Source organism: Dermacentor variabilis, chromosome 11, assembly GCF_050947875.1.
Source record: "Dermacentor variabilis isolate Ectoservices chromosome 11, ASM5094787v1, whole genome shotgun sequence".
Taxonomy (NCBI): domain Eukaryota; kingdom Metazoa; phylum Arthropoda; class Arachnida; order Ixodida; family Ixodidae; genus Dermacentor; species Dermacentor variabilis.
The window spans coordinates 15217103-15238784 of NC_134578.1; the positions used below are offsets into that span (position 1 = coordinate 15217103).

Below are 21682 nucleotides of genomic sequence, written 5' to 3' on the forward strand. Positions count from 1 at the left end.
CAGCATGGGGAGCAATAAAGTTTGTTTTATAAGTGTGCATAGAACAACCCTGTAGTAACGCTCATGTACTGAACGGCTGCAAAGTTCAAAGCGCGAATACCTTGTGTGGCCTCAACCCCAGCAAACATCTTGAAATCTACATATCAGATTTCTCACATTTACCACAATTCAAGTTACAGCTTGTCTGAAGCACTAAAAACAAAACTAGCTAGAGAAATAACTACAGTACAGTGTAGTTCACCTTTCATGTAGAGTACACCCTCCTTGTGAGCCTAAAAATATTGCCCTCTGAACCTCAACTAAATGACAGGTTCCCACCAACACAACGGTTTCATCTGCCAGCAAGCATACAGCAAGGCATGAACTTACGTGTCACCATCGTCGTCTTGCGCATACATCTCTCGCACACCAAGCTTCCGGCTCAGCAGCTGCGTCTCGCAGTCCTCCTCAAGCAACAACGCCGACGAGGACGGCTCTATGTAGCCGCTGTCCAGTTTTGTTGCCGAAGCTGACGCCGTGGCCTTGATCTCACCGCTGTGATGAGCCTCCTCGTCGAGCACACCAGAGTCCAGCATGCTGCAGGTTGACTTGGAGATGATGTCCGGATCTGTTGCTGCATCACGGAGGCACAAAACATGTGCAACTTAGCACAGTGATAGTGGCACGTAGCATCATTGTCCTAGCAACAGTGATGCATCATCCAGCTTCTGTGGCACACCTCCTGCGGATGCCACCACCATGATATCATGTTTCCTTAGCAGAAGTTTTTTGGAAAGGAGCATTTGTTGGCACTCAAGGCTAGATTCCAAGTCGGCGACATGTAAACTACTGTGCTACTGTTGTAGTAGCGTGCGGTTACATGGGATTTTCGTACGAGACAGCAAGTTTTACCTGGAACAGATGGGGCAAATCTAATGCCACTTTGGGCGAGTGCACTTCAATGTTCGGTTGCTGGCTGTCACGTTACAAGCTTTAGCAACACTTCCCGTGGTGTGCATTGGAAAGGAAACATTTGCCAGCGAGGGTGTTCGGCAAGCTCACTTTACTATAATGAAGTGTGTAGCCTCGACAGCATTGCTTTAAAAATAAATAAAAATGTACTCAATGCACACTCTGCACTAATTCTAAGACCACTATTCTTTTGCGATTTCAAATGTTAACCGTCTCCGTGCAATCTGCAATGAAAACTGCACTTCTTTTGTCTGCTTGCCTTGGAATCCATATTGTACTTGCATGTTTGGCTCAAGGAATTTAACACAGTATACTTGGAGTTTTATATGAGATAGCAAGTTATATTTCTGCACTGGTCTGTGTCACCTTGTTGGAAGAATTGTGTGTTATATGTGTAAACACACACACACAGGAAAGGTGGACAAAAACTCTTTGTTCAACAAAGCCTTGACAGCAACAGCAGTCATTTGCCAAGTACATGCTATATGGTGCCACTGCAGAAGAACACAGGGAGTTCACTAAGGTGCTTAGTATTTGTGCGTTGTCAGTGCCCATTCGTCAACATGCAGCTGGAGTGAACAATGAGCAAAATCACATACTTCCAACAGCAACGTGAGAAGTGGGACCCGAACTTGCAAATTCAAGTTTTTTTCGCAAGGAGGCTTTTTAATTCCCAGGCTAATTCAAGTTTTGAGACATCAGTACATAACTTCTCATCACGTTCCTGTTCCCCACTTAAAAGATGTGGCAGGGCAATGTCTCGTGTCTGGCTTTCGCAGAAGCGCAACAGTTACACGCAGCTGCAGAGTTGACGCGAAGTGGTTAATGTCTCACGCTTGGGAACGGCCCTCACCTCATCATCAGAAGGTGAGGGCAGCTGAGCGTGATTGTAATTCAACATGCAAAACGAGAATAGCAGCCAAGTGACGACGAAATCGAGAGTCACTTTTCCAGTACAGTCGAACTTCATTAGAACGTAGCATGTAACACAAAAGATAGCTTCACTATACCTGATATCTGTTATCAACATGTAATTCGTAGCATGCTGATATGAGTGAGGCACATTATAATTTTTTTTATTATATCTGATAATTCGTTATAATGAGGTTCAAATGTAGTTGGTCCCAGTTTATGGGGACATGGTCAGAGTCACAACAATCTTTCATCCCACATCATGCAGAAGGCAAAGAGTGGGCACAGACTGCCACGAAGCAGCAGCAGCTCCCAGTTATGGACCACTGGCTCCCACTGCAGGTACTGAAGATATAGGAGGCTATGCGACACAAAGGAAAGTGGCAATAGTGCTCTGGACAAATGAAAATATTACCACCCTGCGGTGGGAAAATGCACATCTCTGAACAAAAGTATATGGACCACAGGCTTGCTGAAAAAAATGAATTTACTTGTAATTCAGATGCGCAAACTGTAATTGATGAGTGTACTGAACAGTTCACAGTGCCAAGTTTGAACTGCAGTTATGAATCTCATGTTCTATTCATAGGTGTAAAAGAAATCAGTCTATAGTAGAATCCCCAGTCAATATACTTTTTCTCAGGGGAGTACTTGTTGTAAAAGTCTGGGTAATTATTCAAAATGACTTGCAGCAATTTAACCAAATCATCTTTGGCACAAAGCGCACAATAGACAGAAAATAGAGAGTAGTTATTTACGATGACACAGACTGATGCTAGGGCAGTCAAGGGTCTTAACGAATTGCGCTTCCGTGATCCCTATATGTCCTGGGTACATTCTTCGGTAAAGCACACAAAGTGATGTCCCTTTCATCTTTAAGCTAATCTCAACAACTCAGCTAAACAGCAAACGTCAACTCTCTATGACTAGCTAATTCCAAGGGTTTAGAATGGACGACTGCTCCACTCACCAGTGGAGCAGCTCATGGAGGTATAGCCCGCATCGTATCCTGAATCCGTCAAGGACTTGCGTTCGTCCTTTTTCAATGGCGACAGTGGCGGAGACGACGGCGTCAGGTCGGTACGCCCTTCTGACGCCCCCGCTTTCCGAGGTCCAGCAGACGTCCTTCTGCTCATTGTGCTTGGCTTCTCTCTGCATGACACAAAGGAAGGACCTGTTTGAAATAGCCTCGTATTATCTCCAACAGCAGTGCAAAATTTTAGGCACAGTCAAGTCCAAACAAACACCTGCATGATAACTTGTAACTTCGCTAAAAAGTCCCACAGATGCGTCTAAAGGTCTAGATAGGTGTGGGTAAAGCCCCTCAATACACGTTTCCGCCGACCAGGTTAAGTACCGCCAACCCGCCCTCCTCCTCTACGCACCTCTCCCACTCACCCCCTTAGCTTCCGGCGGCAAGCAGAACTTACGAAGCTGCAGCTTCCCCTTACGAGTGGAAGTGACCCTTTGTTTTTTAGCGTTGTTTACTTTCGCGTCGCTGGAAAGGCTTTAATTGCACGAGCTGCGGGAGAAACTGTAAATGCGATTCCATCCAAGAACCACCGCCTACTGTAACCAGCGATCTGCTCGTGTTCGCTGCTTCGCGTCAACCTGCAATGGGTTGTGGCACGAGCGACAACGTACAGTGGAATGTAGTGCCTACGCGCTTGGAGACCACAGCCGTTTTTCGTGCATTTGGAAAACAGTGACCGCGAACTACTACATCAGCGGTATACAACAGCTTGTCGCCTTTGCAATCTTCTTACGGTGACTGCCACAGCTCTGCTAAGCACGCGCGGGCGTCTCACCATCGTCCAACGGCAGTCAACGCGGAAATTCCTGCAGTGCAACTCCAGGAAGCGGCAACGCCGGAACCGGAAATTTTTAAACCGGAAATGGCGGAACCGGAAATACCGGAATTGGACTTGGTGTGAGGGGAAAAGGCGGCGCACAACAAAGGTTGTTGCTACTTAAGAAAGCGGCGGTGGCGCGTGGATGTAGGGGCTTTAGGTGTGGGGGCCTAGCAGGTAAACTTTGGAGCTTTACCCTGAGCACACACCTCTCGTGATGTACGCACACACTTAATGATATACTTTTAGACACAGCAGCACAAGTAGCCGCAACCTTAGAAAAGCAGAGACTGACAATAACCCACTGTTTTAAAATCACAGTAACTGCTCAAGTGAATTTGCTGCTGCTGGTTCCCCCTACTTTAGAAGCTACACCGAATAAACTTGCTGGACGCAAGTACTCCTCTGGCATATGACGTCGTCCACTGCCACAAGGCCGTGCAAGTACCATGACAATTTCTTGCATGTGGTTTTTGCAACCTAGCGCCTTAAAAATGTACCTTTTACAAATTTTTTTGCACACAATAATTATCAGCAAATCACGATGCAACATTGGTACAATTACAGAACAAGCCCAAATTCATAAACATGAAAAATTCGGGAGAGTTGGCAGGTATGGATACATCACTTTTACTATTTACAACAGACAGTCCACGTAACAGCCCTTTGCATGTGTAACCTTCTCGTAGTTCAACAGCGGACGAACAAGGAAAACCTCAGGCCAACATTTGACAAAACGGACTTGCCTCCGTCAGAGCAAACATTCAGTTGGCAAGACTTTATTTTTCCACAAGACCTTCGCCTTGCTAAAATTTCCGATTTGGAGATTTTGAACTGTCAAAGTTGCCTACAGCTTTGACACGTTGCCCACTTGAAGCTACAGTCCATGCTTCCCTGTGGGACCCATTGACAACATGATGTGCCCGCCCTCCTTTAACCAATAAATGCAGTGCAGTCCACAATGTTTCGAGAGTTCGAGTATTGAAGTGTTAGGAAGAGTCCAAACAAGACAAAAAATCACAGGAAGATGGAGACAAGGCAAGCTACAGTGGTTGAACAAGGGCTAGAGCACAATGTTTTGAAGACAGCACTAGTCTAAATGTTGGCCTTGGCCAGTGACATCCCTGGTTCTGCCACTGTTGAGAACTAAATGACATACTCCTTTGGAAAATGTCTTACAATTAACAAAACTAGAGATTTTGAGATAACATGATAAGTTATTGCCTGGTTCAATTCATAGTTGGGATGTAAATGGATTATTGATTATTTTTATTTAATGGAAATGCTTATATATGAAAAGAGGCTAAAGTACACGAGAAGACAAACTGCAAATTGAATTGAATTGAATTTTATTCCACAGCAGGAAAAAGTTATGAGGAGGACAGGTAAAAGCTGTAAGAACAGCTTGAGGAGCCCTGACCCCCTATCACACGGGGAAGCATAGAAGCGTGCGGCTAAGGGAGTATACGACCTACTAAGAGGAAAACACTTACACGAGTTACAAAACGTCACTTGAAAAGCGAATTATACAGTAGTCAAAGAAATAGGTAATCATCATATCACATCATTACACAAACATAAAACGCAGTTGTTTTGGTGATGTACTAGATATGTCAATCTTATTTTCTTTTATTATGTGGTTTAGAAGTGTAGGCAATTGAAATTTTAACATTTTGATTTCCGTAATTGGTCCTACATTTGGCGACGTACCATACTTCGGGATGGCGCAGATTATAAGCAAGGAAGTTGTTCTCTAGCCTTGCTATGTTTGTCATGGCATCATTATTTTTCAGCAAACCGAGCGTATATAAACGGCATAGCTTGTAATCATACATTGATGGAACCTGAATGATGTGGTGCTTAGATGTATATAAACAAAGCTAGCTGATAATAAAAAGGTATAAATCAGACTTCCTTCAACTGCCTAAGAAACACGTGTGTAATGTAAAGCGAACTGTTGATGTGTACTTTTTCTTTAACGTTTAACTTGGCCCTTGTGTGTTTTTGCATGGTTCCTCATAGGTATTCTCTACCAAGTTCCTTTTTTTTCGTTTTTTGTGATCACTAGGCAATGCTAATCTACATTTGCTATTTGTCTTCTCATACAGTCAACCGCAATATCTTACGTAACACAAAATCTGATAAAAAGCTGAATATCTGTGCAGCCTCACAATGCTACCTAGTATTTACATTTACAGCTTCTACCAGTATATGTGAACAACATTGTGATGTTCAGTTTTACTAGTGTTGCAGGCTGCTCGAAAATTGAACATTTTCTGAGTTCCTGTGGTCTGCAAAACTTTGTGGTTAACTGTACTTTAGCCGGCTGTCACATTTAAGTGTTCATGTCGAATAAAAATTCGGTTGCGAGTATGCACATATTATTATTATTTTACGTCTCTGCCAGCCGTGTAAAGTCACGATGCCCAGGCATAATCATTACTTAACGGCGCTTTGTTACTTGGCAAGCTTAGTTCATATCAGCAGCTAAGCCTTTGGCAAGCAAACAACTCCACACTAACAGGGCTTGGGAAACCCACTTTTGATACGCAGGAATGAGCAAGATAACAGACATGCAATTCCTGAGTTATCTGTCTGGCAAATGCTCTGGCTCTCAAACTTCCAACACACTTTAAAAACAAACCCCAATATCAACACCAAACAAGCAGTAGCTTCAGTCTTGAAAACCAGTCAGTGCTTTGCATAGACCGAATTGGTCAGCAAGGTAGAAGCATGGCAAGTAATGCTAAACAGAAAAACAGTTCGGCTCCTTCAACTTGAGAGTCATCGACCTCTGCATTAAGTTGGAACTAGGCGAGATAAATAGGGGCGTGCACTTGGATGGTGGCACCACACGGCAGCCAGACCTGTTTGCAATTAAAAAGAAAAGAAAGGCTGCTCTGTTTTGAACAAGCAAGCAAAAAAACAACAAAAGAACAGTCATGCACACCTTCGAGTGCCTTTGACCTCAGCATTAAACTGCGCTGAGAGAGATAAAGGGGAATGGACCAAATCTGGGAAAAACAGAACATGTGAAGTAATCAACCCTCTTCAACTGGGGATTCCCCCGGCGTCCTGTCAGCCACTACAGCAGCCAACGAAGCGTGGCCAAAGAAACAAGCTGCCCGCTGACCTTTGTTAACTCAGTTCCAAAGTGGCCATGGGTTAAGTGTGTGAAGAGGGGGAGCTACTTGGGCAGAGAGCACGTGTTTCTTTATTCTGTGCATTCCACAGCACAGGTGAGGGAGAGAGGGGAAAGAGTCGAGTGGAATGCCCACGCACACACGCACATGCAGGCCAAGATGACCTCGGAACCGATAGAAATTACGCTTGGTGCGTGGGGGAGACCCGAAGGTCGCGAGGCGAGATAGGTCCAATGAGGGAGAGGACAGATCCAGATTGAAGATAACGTACCACACGGTGGCGCTAGCAATGACCCTGCTCCCATTCCAATGCTCGAGGGGCAACAACAGATCTGAGCAGGCAGACACGAGAAGGAATACAACGAAAGATGCGCTGCCTCAAGAAAACTGAGAGCATTAAGAGGTGTTGCATAAGTTATGCAAGTACTAATGCAATGTCTTGGTGATGTGTTGATTATGAATGCTGCATGTCAGAGTTTGTGTTACCCAGCTGTCCTGGGTTCATGGGCATCATCATGGGGAAAGAGATATTCTACAGCTTTTTATGGATTTCTAAGGCCAACACAAAGAATTTAAAGAACTAAGGAATGTTATTTCTGATAAATTGAGGGTAAAATACTGCATGAAGCCCTTGTACTTTTGCCCAGCCTTGCCACGATGAGAACCCGGTTACCAACCACGTTTGACAGGGTTCAGCTGCCTCATGAATCGATTGAGGATGTCCTCTCTCCTCCCAGGCTCTTCACATAAGCATAAACACCCTCACCGTGCCTCCAGTTTACACCAGCACAAAAAGCCTCCAATCAGCTCATTTAGTGTGAACCTTTCTTCAGGCATTACCTAGAACATTCCCCTCCTTTATCCACTCCCATCATCTCCTTTTTGCTATCTCCTACTACCCGTACGGCCCTGCTGAGGGGTCCTCACACCAGAGAGAGGGTTACAACAGTCATACAGCACCTTTTCTATGCAGGCCCCATTCTTTCCAATAGAAGCCACTCTACTACTAATAGTGAACCAATGAAATACAATGAAAAAAATTTTCTCTTTACTGCACATAGAAGAAAAAAAACTAATGCCTACTGTAAGACATTTGGGGAGCAAGTGCAGTAGAAAGCCTTCCAGCTTCCGTGCACGACGAATTCTCGTTCCTTGATAGGGATTGTTAATTGCCTCTACTTTACAGCATAACAAACGGTCGATCGATCATTCCAACCAAGTGACCAGCTTCTACAATGCACCACAATTCAACCATGAAATTTAGAAGCATGACATGTGCCAATGGCCAACCCTGTCAGGAAAGGAGTCCTGGATGCAGCCACTATGTTGGTTTATCTGAACATTGTCTATGAAAGTAAAGCTATGGAGCACAGTGGAAATAGTCCTGCAATTTCACCCCGATATTTTAATGTGGGAAATAGAAAAAAAATGTTTGTTTACCGCAATAGAAATGCTGCAACTCGGGGAAGAAAAAATTGAAAAAGAAGCCACCACTGTTATGTCTTTCAAAAGTACCCGAGGACCAAACAAAGCCCGATTTCTAAGAAGAAAAAAAAAAGATGCAAAAGGCACAAGACAATGCTACCATTTTCACGTGCAGCCTGCAATTCCTGGCACAGCGATACAGTCGTGCAGTTTTTTGTCTTCATTCTCTGGCCCCAACAGCTGTCTTTACAACAATGTTTTTCTCCAGTCTCTCCTGCAACAATGGCTGGCTATGCACGGTTGAACAGAGGCACCGATTTCTGTGCACCCATTTCCCCAAGGCTATATCAGCAAATTCAAGCATTTATAAAGTAATGCCTCAGTATGATAAATCAACAAAATGGCTTGTGTTATAAGGGCTACAAGTTAGTTTTCCCCGATTAATTGCAGTTTCACATGATTACAGCATTCTGACATGCAGCCAGTAATGTTGCACAGAAGGCGTTGGTTATAGAAAATGACGTGGGCGCAAAAGACCTCCCGAGCACAGCAAACCTGCGAGAAACACTCAAACGCTGTCTACAGACCTTTCTAGCCAATCAGGACCTGCATCCGAAGCATAGGCAGCCATGATTCTTGCCAGGCACAAAGAACACTAACGACACACTCTAGCCGAAGGTTTTCATTAACTGTGCATTTGCACAAAGCAAAAAAATTTTTCTTTCAATCCTATCTGGCGGAAAGACGGCAGTGCCACGAATGACGTCCTTTGCCTCCACATACGTCAAGCAAAATAAAGACACCCAAAGAACAGTAGTGTACACGCTTGCAGAGGGGGACGTAACAAACAAGGATACAATGTGCCTTATCGATCACGCCGCACCCCGCGCTACTCGACGCCTCACATCCTGTGCCCTTTGGATTAACCCGTAAGGTTCGATTCCGGGCACAGCCTTCTGTAATATTTCAATGCCTACCGTGTGATACTAATAACGTGAAGAGGGGGGGGGGCTACATAGGGGGCGCCACTTTTCCACTCGATACCTAGTTTGCCGCGAGACGGTCATTTGAGGGATGCGCGAGTAAGAAGGGGCGAGAAAGTGAAAATTTGGGGGCTTTTGCTCCTTGAATACGTGACCCAGCTAGGCACTACTACGGAGGAGGTTTCTTTAGCGCGTGTTGTACGGCACGTCCAGTTTGCCGCCCACGGTTAGGATCACGTCAACTTCCGTTCATCGCACGTCATGCGGTAGCAAAGGTGCAGGCACGGAGCGGTAGCAGCCGAACGTTGACATCAGCGCCCGGCAAAAGTTGTTCATGCTCTGACAAAAACAGTTAACTAATCAATAGGAGCGTGGAGCCGATGTTCCAAGCATTACTGATTGTTTATAAAAGTACAGGACACTGTGAAGGCTATCACCGGAGGGGCAGTGGCTTGCATCGACGTCTCGCTCCGCGCACGACTTCGATAACAGAGGTACGGCGCCGCAGCGTTGCCGGAATACCCCAGACGTCAACGTAGCGACGACATTACGTGATCCCCCCCATCCTGCGGCGTCCGCTGCCACCGAAGATCTCCCGGGCCCTCTTCCCCGTTTTTTTTTTTTTTTTTCGCTCGATTCTCGCCCCTTCCCGCCGCCAAGGCCAACGGCTGTTGTGCCCGCACTTGCGTCAACGGTAAACGCGGCAGCACGCGAAGTTGGTGGATGACATATGGCGAAAAGGCAGGTGGCGGTAATGGCAGCAGCAGCAGGTGGTGGTGGGCAGACGCTGCCGACGAAGTCCATATTTCTAAAAGCGTTAGTGACTTGCCCACGGCGCCAGGGAACACATCCCCCCTCCCCCCCCATAAGGCGCACTTCCAATTCAAACTTTGCTTCCAGATAGTGCCGAACTTACAAGCTATAAATTGGGGATACATTGTTGTACACGGTTTCTGCATATTTCGCTGCGCCAGCTCGAAAAAGGTTTTGCGCTCACCGCTGCACTGTTCTTGCAAAAGAAATTGCTGGAAGGTTGAAATTTGTCTTCACTTATGGGGATGCAGGCTGCTCTAGAGACGGCGCTAGCAAGAACTTGTGTCGCCGCCTGCCGGCAGCTGCAGAAACCTGCGGAAGCTGGAGGAAGCTGCTGTCGGAGAAGTTTGCCTCGTGTTCGAGCAAAATTCGAGCAAGAACCGTGCAGCGGTGAGCACAGAACTTTTTTTCGAACAGGCCCAGCGGAGTATACAGGTCTCTCTGTTTCGTCGCATCCCAAAACATGCAAAGCCTTACAAGGTAGCAAGGTTCGATAAGTAAATTTTGCGGCGTCAGCACGGCCGAAGTAGCATGCATTGTACTGCAGATGTCAGATTTAATGTACGTAACACCCATATGTAGTGCCCGTATGGGCCTTTAGGGTACTTGAATAAAAGATATGTATACATACCAGCATGCAGTTTGAAATCTGTGGCGCAAGGCTGACGTAGAGGCTTCGGCGCGTTGTTTTATCCAGTAACGATCGAAGATTTACCTCTAAATTAACGAAAATTGAGTTTACAAATACTTTTGTGCTGATTTTTAAGCGTCACTTTTAGAGAATACTGACAGTTTCAAATTTGCAGAAACCCTACCACCCGGTTCTCCTACGCAGAATGACGCCTTAGCAAGTTGTATGAAGGTTGGGAAAGATAAGATGATTTGCCACTGAAGTCGTCACGCAATTCCGGACCAACCGTCGATGTTATCGACGTCATGACATTTGATGACGTAGTGCGGCAATAAGGCTAGGTACGGCGTTGTCCGTTATTTAAAAAAAATAAGCAAGGGTCACGCGTTTCTTCTGATTGCGCTTGCACGTGGAAGCCGCGGTGGGCTACTGTATCGCGACGTCATGACGGATCTGCCTCCCGGGTGCGGAAGCCAAAATTCGTTCATAGAAACATACGTTACAGTATATACTAAACTATTGGGGCGCTCCGACAGTTACCAGTATTCCATCTAATACACTCGGAGGGTTCCGAACTTAGCCCACGAAGCCTGCACACCATTTCGCATCGAAGAAAATCACAAGAAGTTGTACACATTTATTCCTGGTCATGGAGAGAATATTGGTACGAAGAAAATCGCGAAATGGTAATTGAGTGAAACGTTAATTAGTACGGCAATCACTTAATTAGCAATTGATTTGCCTAACTGTCCGACACTGAAAACTCCCTCCAGCATGTCAAAGATTCCAGTTATGTGCTCTGGAGTGCCATGCCAGTTTTCCATTGAAGCCTGGCCTTCGGGGGTCGCAGGAAGTTTCCCCAAATAAAACCCGAAACAAAACGAAAAGGCGAAGCAGCGATAGGCGAACGATGCTAACGCGACTTGCGAGATATGATGTATTACACGCTTTGCGATAAATTGACAAACTATCGCTCCCTTTTCGCGTCAGAGTGGGACGAACGAAGACGCCATTTCTGGATGCAAAATTCAGCCATATTGGGCACACGGGAACCGAACGACCCACATTACAAAAAAAAAAAAAAGAGTGCGATGCACAGCTTCGTTGTCGACAAAAGAAAGCAGCAGGGCATAAGTGTGAGAAAGATGAGACTCAGCGCGGGTAAAATACGCAGCCATTGTCATGGGAACGTTCGCTCATACATTCATCAGCAATTCGCAGCAGAGTCGACTCGACGACGAGTCCCTTAAAAATCTTTCCTCCTCCATTTCCTGCCCGAAGGCGTGTGCTTACGCCGCCGTCGTCACGTACGTACGTGCGTTCGTAAAGTGACACTCCGATTTCCCTGTTGAACTACGTTACATGCGAAACGTAGAAACGCTACAGTTAGACAACGACTCAACCGATTTGAATGTAATTGGTCGCATTTAAGAGAGAGGGGGAGAGAGAGAGAGAGAGAGAGAGAGAGAGAGAGAGAGAGAGAGAGAGCTGCATTCTACCTAGTGCTGGAAGCAGAATTCTTGTTCGTGGCTTCACATACTGAACGTTGTCCAAATCCATGAAGAAAAAAAAAATGGAAAAGCTGACACACGAAGCCTCATCCGTCATTCAAAAGACACTAAAAGCAAACTCGTCTCCATACCGAATTTTAAAAAATTTGACGGCTGTCCCGTAATCGAGAGTGGATGTAAGCGTGAAATGGCAACCAGTAAACGCAGATTGATTGGAGATGATACAATTTTTAAATGGGTGCAGTGCATGTTCGCAACGGCACCGTCTCTCGAGGCGACGCAAAACCCATGCCGCGGAACTCACGGACCGCTGGCGTTTAAAAGAGCACAGACAACCATGTCTCAGCGCCAAAAAATGACAACGAAGTGTACGGTGCCCTGTATCTGCCCTTTGAACGTCGCTATTGGAAATGACAAATAAAACTGCATCGTACTAGAAGTTACAGCTTGAGTGATATTGTGAACAAACATTAGGAAGAACTCGGAAGCAATATTTTTTTGTAACTTGTTTGGGCAGTAACTAGCGTGTGCGGTGCGGTCCTGTACGAAGGGTTGGGGGCCAGAGACCGCATTTTCTCAAGTTTTGACTGGTTGCCCGGATCTCGTTTTGTACTCGCAAATTGCCCGGTTGTTCTTGCGCGAGTGTCCGGATAACGGCTCTGGCTTTTGGCTCGGGGTCGCTTGAAAGTCGCCGGCAACGGGAGCTAGAGGCATTTCATGCAAGGTAAATAAACCTGGTAGCAAAGCTTCCATAGAGGCCCATACGTTCGAAACAAGGCGGTTCACAAGCGGTCCACGGAGCTTAGCGCCATCTGTGTTACGAGGGAACACTTCCGGCGGAAGAAAAAAATGCCCCGATGTCATACTCGTTAAAAAAGTGACGTCATTTTTGTTCTCGAAGGCGCGAAATTTGTTTTGGTGGTCTGCCATTGGGGCTGCATATTCAAATGCCCCGCCATTTGACTTGATGGGCGTTTCGTGCATTCAGCGCGCAAAACGATGCAGGAAAAGGCGAGCCGTACGGCTGTTCGTAATCGCAACCCTGCAACAGAACGTTCTTTGGAGGCCGACGAAGACTTTAGGTGCAGAGTGCTGGTCCTATCGTCGGACGCCAAGCCCGTCGACCAGCGCAGTCGCACGAAAACTACAGTAAACAATTATATGGCGGTCATAACTCGCTACATTTGAATGAACAGGCTAAGAACTGAGGTGAAACAGCGCGCAAAAGACCAGGACACAAGGAAACAAATACCACAGACAAGCGCTTACTAATAGAACAGGCTAAGAAACGACGAATCTACCCGCGTCACCGAATACAGACAAACGACGACAAGCAAAACAGCACAGTGTGTGAGGGGGGTGTAACAGGTGAACTTTACGAGCACGCCTTTCTGCACACTTCGAGAGCTTGCATTGCATTACAAGTGATAGCGGCACAGCGGCGTCTTACTATGGGCTCTGAAAAAAAGAAAAGGCATTTATTGCTAATAATAAAATAATATACAGTTGTCTCTTCTTTACTCCTCAGGCAATTTTATTTTCGTTGGATGAATCTAACTCTGTCTTGCTTTAATTAAGAAACACTTTTTTTTCTTTCCCAATGTTTGCTCCTTCCGAACATAGTCGCGCTTCAATCGCTGCTCCCATAACCACCCTTGCCGATGCCGGTGACAATTTGCTATCAACCGCTTTTCGCCCGAAGCTTCGCGACCTATTTGGATCGACCTTGTTTCATGCTTTAAAAAAATATCGGCTCGATGTAGCACCCGCACGAAGCCAACTACGGCTTCATGCACACAAAATGAGCAGGCCATGTCCTAATTCAAGATTCAAGTCACACCAACGACAGCAAACCCTTAGCGGCTTAAATCACGTGATCTACGACGCGGTTTCCCTGAAAAGCATGACCTAATTATATTTTGCATTCAAGCGTCTTCTGTCTGGTCTTAAGATAGACGTTAATGCATTACATGATGCACTGCATTAGGTATGTCTGGCGCATCCAACGTGGTCTGCTAAAGAAACAGACGACATTGATTTTTCCCTGTGTAAGCTTTGCAGCGTTGAAATATAAAATGATATACATTAAACATAAAGAAATAGATCTAAAAGCTTCCTGTCTGTGTTTGACGTAATAATATTTACGTCTTATTTTTTTTTTTCGTTGTTAGTAGCTACACCGAGTAACGCCACGTGACCACCTCGAATATCGCGTATAAAGGCGGCATCCGCGAGCGAATCGATAGCGGGCAAACTGCATATCTACACGTTTCGAACTATCACCCGACTGCATCTTACAAAGGTAATGAAACAAGTTTTACAAGTAATTCCGGCGACCTGGGCAAGTTAGCGTCTAAATCCAAGTACACAAGCGCATTAGCATTCCTACTCTGACGAGGAAAACGAAGATCGGAAGAAATAAAGAAGGAATGATGTGTTTGTACACAGATGGGGCAGCTGCAGACGCCGTAAGGTCTCTAGATAAGGACAACATGGTCTGCCGCACGGCCAACTGTTGAAACTGAAACCAAGGTCAACGACACGCGAAAAAAAAAAAAAACAGATAAAGAAATCGCCGAGTTTTTCGTTCCTCCCTCGCCCCACCGGTGATGACCAAATACGCACGCGCTAGAAGCAACCGCAACAGCACACCCGAAGACTACTGATGACGACGAATAGTTTTTATACAGAATTATAAAAAAAAGAAGAAAAAAGAAACACCCACTCCGCAAGAGAGCAAGCCGAGATACGTGGCGATGATTCCGCCGCCAACTTCCCGCCCATTCGCATCGCCGGGAAACCCCGAACGGTAGGCAAGCAGCTCACCGTGCGTGCTGGTGGTGGTCTTGCGAAAAAAAGCAAAAGTGGAGACGTCGTCTGCTGCGGCACTCGCACGCGAGCAGACGAAGCGCGGGAGAGGAGCAGAAGGAGGCCAAATCGTGGCTGCGTAGCAGAAGACCAAGAAAATTCTGGAACGTCCCTCTTGCTCCACAGCAGCGAGACTCGAATAAAGAAGTGGTGGTACGGCCACTGAGCGCTTGGCCGCATTAACTGCGTGTGGCGCGGCGTGAAATCACCAAACCGGCACAATGCACTGAGGACAGCGACCGACAACACCGCGCTGATGCGATCTTTCACCCGTGGTTAACCTAACTGAACGTACTGCTTAGGAGAACGCGTCAGCTGCTCCCAAGACACAAAACGCACACAAACATATAGCCTATATATAGTAAGCGACAACACAGCTAATACACCGCCACCCAACTCGACACAAATTTATATGAATGCGCCAGCCTAATGTCAAGAAATATTCGTGCTTGTGACTCGAGACATTTTTGCGGCTTTATTTAGTACGCTACCACCTATAGCTATACCACCCATACACCACCTATCCTATAGCCCCAAATTTTAATGTAAACCTACTTTTTTAAACGTAGAAAGCCAACAAGATTGCGTACATCTATATTCACGGCGAATTGCCGAGTTTGTAACGGAATTTCGCTAAAGTTACAGCGTCGTAAGCCAGAACGTCACGGTTAAGGCAAAACCCATGCTCTGACCATGGTTGCTAGTCCGGACATCGTCAAATTCCACCACATTGTCGAATTCTGTAAAGGCTGCACTTTGAGCCAATCGCAGCGGCCTTATCAGTCCTCTGAACCTATCGGAGCTGACAAGGTGGTGGATTTCGCCATCCACCGTCCAGGATGGCACTCCACAATTCCCACGCTTGTCGAACCGCCGCCAGGTTCGTAAGCTCCCACAGACAAACTCTGCTAGCTCCAGAGCTCGCTCTGGTAATCTTTGTAGGAAACTCTGCGGCATCAACAAACGCCGCACGTATTTGAGAGATGGAAAGAAGAAAAAAAGGGCCTCGCGGGGTATTTCCCGGAGTCAAGTCGGCGGCGTTGGTACGGCACAGCGGGCTCGGTCTACATCCAAGCAGCAACAGAAGGAAGTCATGCGTGGGTGCCTTCTGCAGCACGCCGCTGGCGAGCAGACGTAACCGCACAGCAGGACGCCGTTCATCCGGATTAGTCACACGAGCGAAAGGCGCAAGCTCCCCCCTCGGGGTGGAGGTGGGGGGAACGAGGGCCGAAAAAAGAAAGAAGAAAAGCGGAGTAACGGCACGTTGCTATAACAGACGGAGGCAAGATGAGCCGGATCTTTGCGCAATCGCGCCGACCGATTCCTTCATACACTCCTCCGAAGAGCCGACGCGCTGCCTGTCTCCGGCAGCTCGCCCGTACAAAATACGATAACAGTACAAATATAAAATAAAATATTAAACCATTCGGGAACTAGCGGACGCTCGCGCCCCCATGCGCTTGCGAGCGAGAGAACAGACCCACATTTGCCGCGGAAAATTCCGCTCTATCTAGTTCGTTTCGCCACCCATAGGTAACGCGACAAACTCGAGAGTTCTGGCGCACTTTTTTGTAGCTGGAGCCGCGGTGAGAGTATTACCAGAGTCCCTCAGTATTACCTCCCACAGACGGCTAGGCCGCCTATATAACACGGGAGACATTGACGATGACCCGCAACGTACCCGAGTGTATCCCATCGGTATTCTACGGTAGGGATCGCGGATGTGTTTTGAATTCTCCACTGACGTGACTGGATAGATTGGTTGCGAGTCCATCGATGCTGGTGGCGAATTAATAAGACACGATAGCAAAACGGAACGGCTTCGGCTTGAAATGCGTAAATAATAAAAGTACGCACAAAACAGAAGCGGCGCACTGGTGGAAGGGCTCATTTGGTGCGCCCTTCGTGCGAGTACACCCGGCACTAAACAATACGGCTAAATCTAGTCTTTTCACGTAGGCAAGCAGGCCTAACGCCGGCAGCCTGAGTTGCGCTATACGAAATGGCAAGAAGTGTGCAAGGGTGAAGCATCACGTGGGAATGCCTTGGCAAACTGCAGGACCGCTCCCGGTCAGCGCAAGGTCACGTTGACAACCAGTGATAGTACATTATCCCTCAAGAGAAAAGTATATAATAGCTGTGTCTTACCAGTACTCACCTACGGGGCAGAAACCTGGAGGCTTACGAAAAGGGTTCTACTCAAATTGAGGACGACGCAACGAGCTATGGAAAGAAGAATGATAGGTGTAACGTTAAGGGATAAGAAAAGAGCAGATTGGGTGAGGGAACAAACGCGAGTTAATGACATCTTAGTCGAAATCAAGAAAAATAAATGGGCATGGGCAGGACATGTAATGAGGAGAGAAGATAACCGATGGTCATTAAGGGTTACGGACTGGATCCCAAGGGAAGGGAAGCGTAGCAGGGGGCGGCAGAAAGTTAGGTGGGCGGATGAGATTAAGAAGTTTGCAGGCATGGCATGGCCACAATTAGTACATGACCGGGGTTGTTGGAGAAGTATGGGAGAGGCCTTTGCCTTGCAGTGGGAGTAACTAGGCTGATGATGATGACGATAGTACTGAAGGCCATGAAGCTCAGAGATAAGCTCGGCCGAGATGACCAATAGACGAAGCGTGAAAATGTAGCCGCTCCGTAGTAAAACGTGGAACTACCGTTCTACGGCAAATTCAATTACGCAATTCGTTAAACCCCTCGTGTATTGCAGCTGAACGTCATGTCGTCCCTCTCAGACTGGGTTCACGAAAATCAAATATATATCCAGGGTGTCTTTTTAGCTGCACCAAAGTTTTTAAATATTGCCTATGGCAGACAGGAGAATTCTAAGCCTTGATATAAATTACTCGATCAGGCGGCGATTACTTTACGAGAAATCGGAATATTCAATTGCATTAACAAAATTACGCTAATTAACGTTTCATGAATTCACGCTGCATATTTCAATCTAGAATTAAATGACACGGCGTATCAACTTGGAACGAATTCTCTGGACAGCACCCAGTTCAAAGATATTAATTTTCAAGGTGTCCGTCGAAATGCATTGGTGTTCAAGTTACTTTTGTGCTCCGATGCATAAAACACCGGTTTCTTAAAAAAGTAACTGGAACGCCAATACATTTCGTCGGAGACATTGAAAATTAATATCTCAGAACTGGTGTTGCCCAAGGAATCCGTTTCAAGGGGATACGCCATGCCAGCTAAGGGGCTATAATTCGTAGAATGAAAACGTAGGGTAATTAATTTAAAAAAGTTAATTATCGCAATTATGTTAATTATTCAACTGAACATTTTGATTTCTCGTAAAGTTGTGGCCGCCTCATCGAGTAATTTAGATCAAAGGTTATAACTGTGCTATCTGCCATTGGCAATCTAAAAAATCTGGTGCAGCTAAAAAAAAACCTATATATTTGATCGGAAGGGGCCCCATTTCTGTTTCCCTGCAGGGGTGATAGCACGGCTGGCTCAGCGCCGAAATTTAGTGAGCAAAGCTGCACTCCCACGTCACTGCAACACGTTCGCCTCATTCTGTGTACGCCGGACACACATACAAGAACCTAGCAACCCCACAATGTTTAATTATGGGGTTTTACGTGCCAAAACCACTCCCTGATTATGAGGCACGCCGTAGTGGACGGCTCCGGAAATTTCGACCACTTGGGGTTCTTTAACGTGCGCCTGAATCTAAGTACACGGGTGTTTCCGCATTTCGCCCCCATCGAAATGCTGCCGCCGTGGCCGGGATTCGATTCCGCGACCTCGTGCTCAGCAGCCCAAGACCATAGCCACTGAGCAACCACGGCGGGTGATCCCACAATGTTCGTGCAGAATATGAGAGAGAGAGAAGTGGTTCTTGAGAAAGATGTTGGCGCTATCTTCTGCAGCCCTTGAGAAGGAGCAAGGCTCAAGCCAATATATATATATATATATATATATATATATATATATATATATATATATATATATATATATATATATAGAGGCGGGTCCGGCGGCGGTATTCAAACCTCGGTCCCTCAAGCGCATTAAGGCCACAATCCCACAAGTTCAAGGCTAATTACCTCTTCTTAGGGAGGGGGGGCTAATTCAAGGCGGTGTAAAAGAACTGTACTCCATATATACGTATCAACGAATACTGAAATATTCTAAGCTGCAGTTCTTTGCATCAATGATACTGCCGAGTTGAACGCGCTCTTCAAGCTCGTTAGGTCGCTTTTCAAAGAGGACTTGCCCATTGCAGTTGATGTCCAATCATGCACACTGCACGCTTTCATTCTATGCGGGAACGGTTGTGTCTGGCTTCATCCGGTGACAATACTGGCCACAATGGGGCCGAATGGCTCGAGTTGGGCCAAAACTGTCCGCGAAGTTAAGCAAATAAGCAAAACCACAAAAAATGGTGGCATGACAAGTGTCCATTGCCTAGCACCAGATGCGGATTTTGTTACTATGAATGAAGTGCTATGCTGAAGTCACCTCCCAACCCCAATTTTCAAGGAACGAGCGCATTTTCCTTTTTCTTACAAGGGGTTTGAAGAGCCCTTGAGTTATTATTTTGTTTCAAATTCAAGGTTTTTACAAGGAGGTGCACGAATCCTGCTAGTAGTACCCCGTCGCGTAGATATGAGAACATGGTATTCCCTCGGTACGTGTCAGGGTGGAAAATTTACGGACGCACTTCTTATCAGTTCAGTGACATTTCCGAGGAAGGAGGATATCTAGATATATGGGGGGCGCGACTCTCCGGAAGATTGCACCGCGCCAATGCTGCCGAAAGACTGATAGCGACGAAGTTGCGAGCACATGAAATGGTAGTTGGGTGCAAGATCACGTGTTCTTACCGTTCTCTCTTGTGTATGTGCCCACGTTTTGCATGCCTTCCTTCTCGTGCCACAATGAATCCCTACAAATGTGTTAAGCTTTCTGTCGCTGCAAAGATACATACAAATGCTGCAGGAGAAGCATCGGGGTGGACCTGTACGCCATTGCGCCAACCGAAAGCGACGTGAGCTGAACCGATCTGCCAGAGTACTGGCGGTCGGCTTGAAGTCACCGGAAGTCGTGCTTGATGTAAGTGAATTCAGGCGAAGGAATCCCCGAAAAAAAAACGGGCCAGGACTGTGAACTTGAAAGACACGCTCGCTGATTCTGTGACCTCTATCAAAAGAGTTTGCGGAAGGCTAAACACGGAAACGTCATTGAACTACTCGAGGCGACCTTTGCAAAACGCTGAGCGACATCTCGAAAAGTAACGCTTGTATCTTAAATGACGGATGACAAAAAGAGAAAAATGCTTGTCCAGCCATGAGGGCCTGGGGGCGTCCGGCCGTCTACACCAGACTGCAGGTGCAATCGATAAGCTAGTAGAGGCGATTCAAGGGGCAAAAAATAGGAACCACAAATGGGGAAGAAAAAAATCGAGAGTGGGGAGGGGAGTCGGACGTCAGAGCGGGACGGCGGGGAAGGGGAACACGTAGACATTTATTTCGGCGACCATCGAACGAATCCGCGATCGCCACACTGAAAAAAAAAAAGAAAGGAAGGTGGTCGCCTCGGCAGCTCAAAATCACGGGGCGATTCTCGCAGGCGTGATCGTAAAGCCCCTGTTGCACAACGCAACGCCGGACGGTGCTGCACCAGCGAATGAACCGAGACGATCGCGAGAGGTTATTATTACCCAGGCGGGTCACTCACTGGCTAGGCTAGTCCGTCCCCTCTCTTACGTTGCCGGGTTCGAAGGCCTCTGAGGCTCTCGGAAGAAGGCATGGCCGTCGCGTCGCGCATAAAGCGAGCAAACCGATCAGAGACGGCGCGGGCACCAAGATACGAGAGGGGCCACCTTCCTTAGGCCTAGCGACGACGAACTGGGCCAAGCACACGACGGGTCCCTTACCTCGTGGGTTATCCGTACTGTCGAGGCTGGCACGTTGAACAGTACTCCCCGTGTCGCCTTGCGTCTCAGACGGGCACGATTACTTCCCTTGCTCTCTCGTTTCGCCGTGTCTTTTTTTCACCGTTCGGTCAGAAGACAGAGCCTTCGATATCCGCCATCGGCTCTCCGCAGCGGCGTCCGCAAAATGAAGCTCGGCATAGTCGGCGACCGACAAGCCCGAACGGGGGGAAACCCCACTCGATGCGGGCGGCGGGCAACGAGGCTTGCGGCAGCGACTGGGAAAGGAAACCGGCGTTTCGCCAGACGGCCAGCCTATCCGGCCAATGGAAGCGACGCTAGCGACGCTCCGACCAATGGAAACGCGGCTTCAACATCACGTGGCTTCGTTTCTCTAAAAAGGAAAACCGGAAGTCTGTGCTCTCTCCAATACATGGATGGACGACCTCGCTCGCCCGCTTTGCTCGCGTTTCCTGCCCGCTGTGTTGGCTGTCCCCTGCCGTATGGTGTGGTCCGGAAAAGGCGAAGAACCCGCACGCTTCTCATGTACGGTTCGGGGGCGTCATTAAAACAAAAGCGGCGGCGTCACTTACTTGGCCGGAATGACTTGTTGACTTCACGGGGTTCTCGTCTTATCGGGTGGGAAGCGAAGACACAAGCCGCCGAACGAACGCATAGGGAAACGAAGAG

General features: G+C 47.1%; 1 protein-coding gene across 2 annotated transcripts in view; it reads right to left on the minus strand.

Annotated features, from left to right (window-relative positions):
- LOC142564959 (NF-kappa-B inhibitor alpha-like) overlaps nucleotides 1-21301 on the minus strand; it is a 39036-nt gene extending 17735 nt beyond the window's left edge. Inside the window, exons 1-3 of one of the 2 annotated variants that reach the window (XM_075676180.1) lie at nucleotides 20996-21301; nucleotides 2834-3015; nucleotides 370-613 (exon numbers count right to left, since the gene is read on the minus strand). In XM_075676180.1, the coding sequence (XP_075532295.1) occupies nucleotides 370-613; nucleotides 2834-2999 (410 nt within the window). In that variant the 5' untranslated portion in view covers nucleotides 3000-3015; nucleotides 20996-21301. The remainder of the gene's footprint in view (nucleotides 1-369; nucleotides 614-2833; nucleotides 3016-20995) is intronic. The other variant, XM_075676179.1, reaches the window with a different exon arrangement.
- Between the last annotated feature and the right edge of the window lie 381 nt (nucleotides 21302-21682).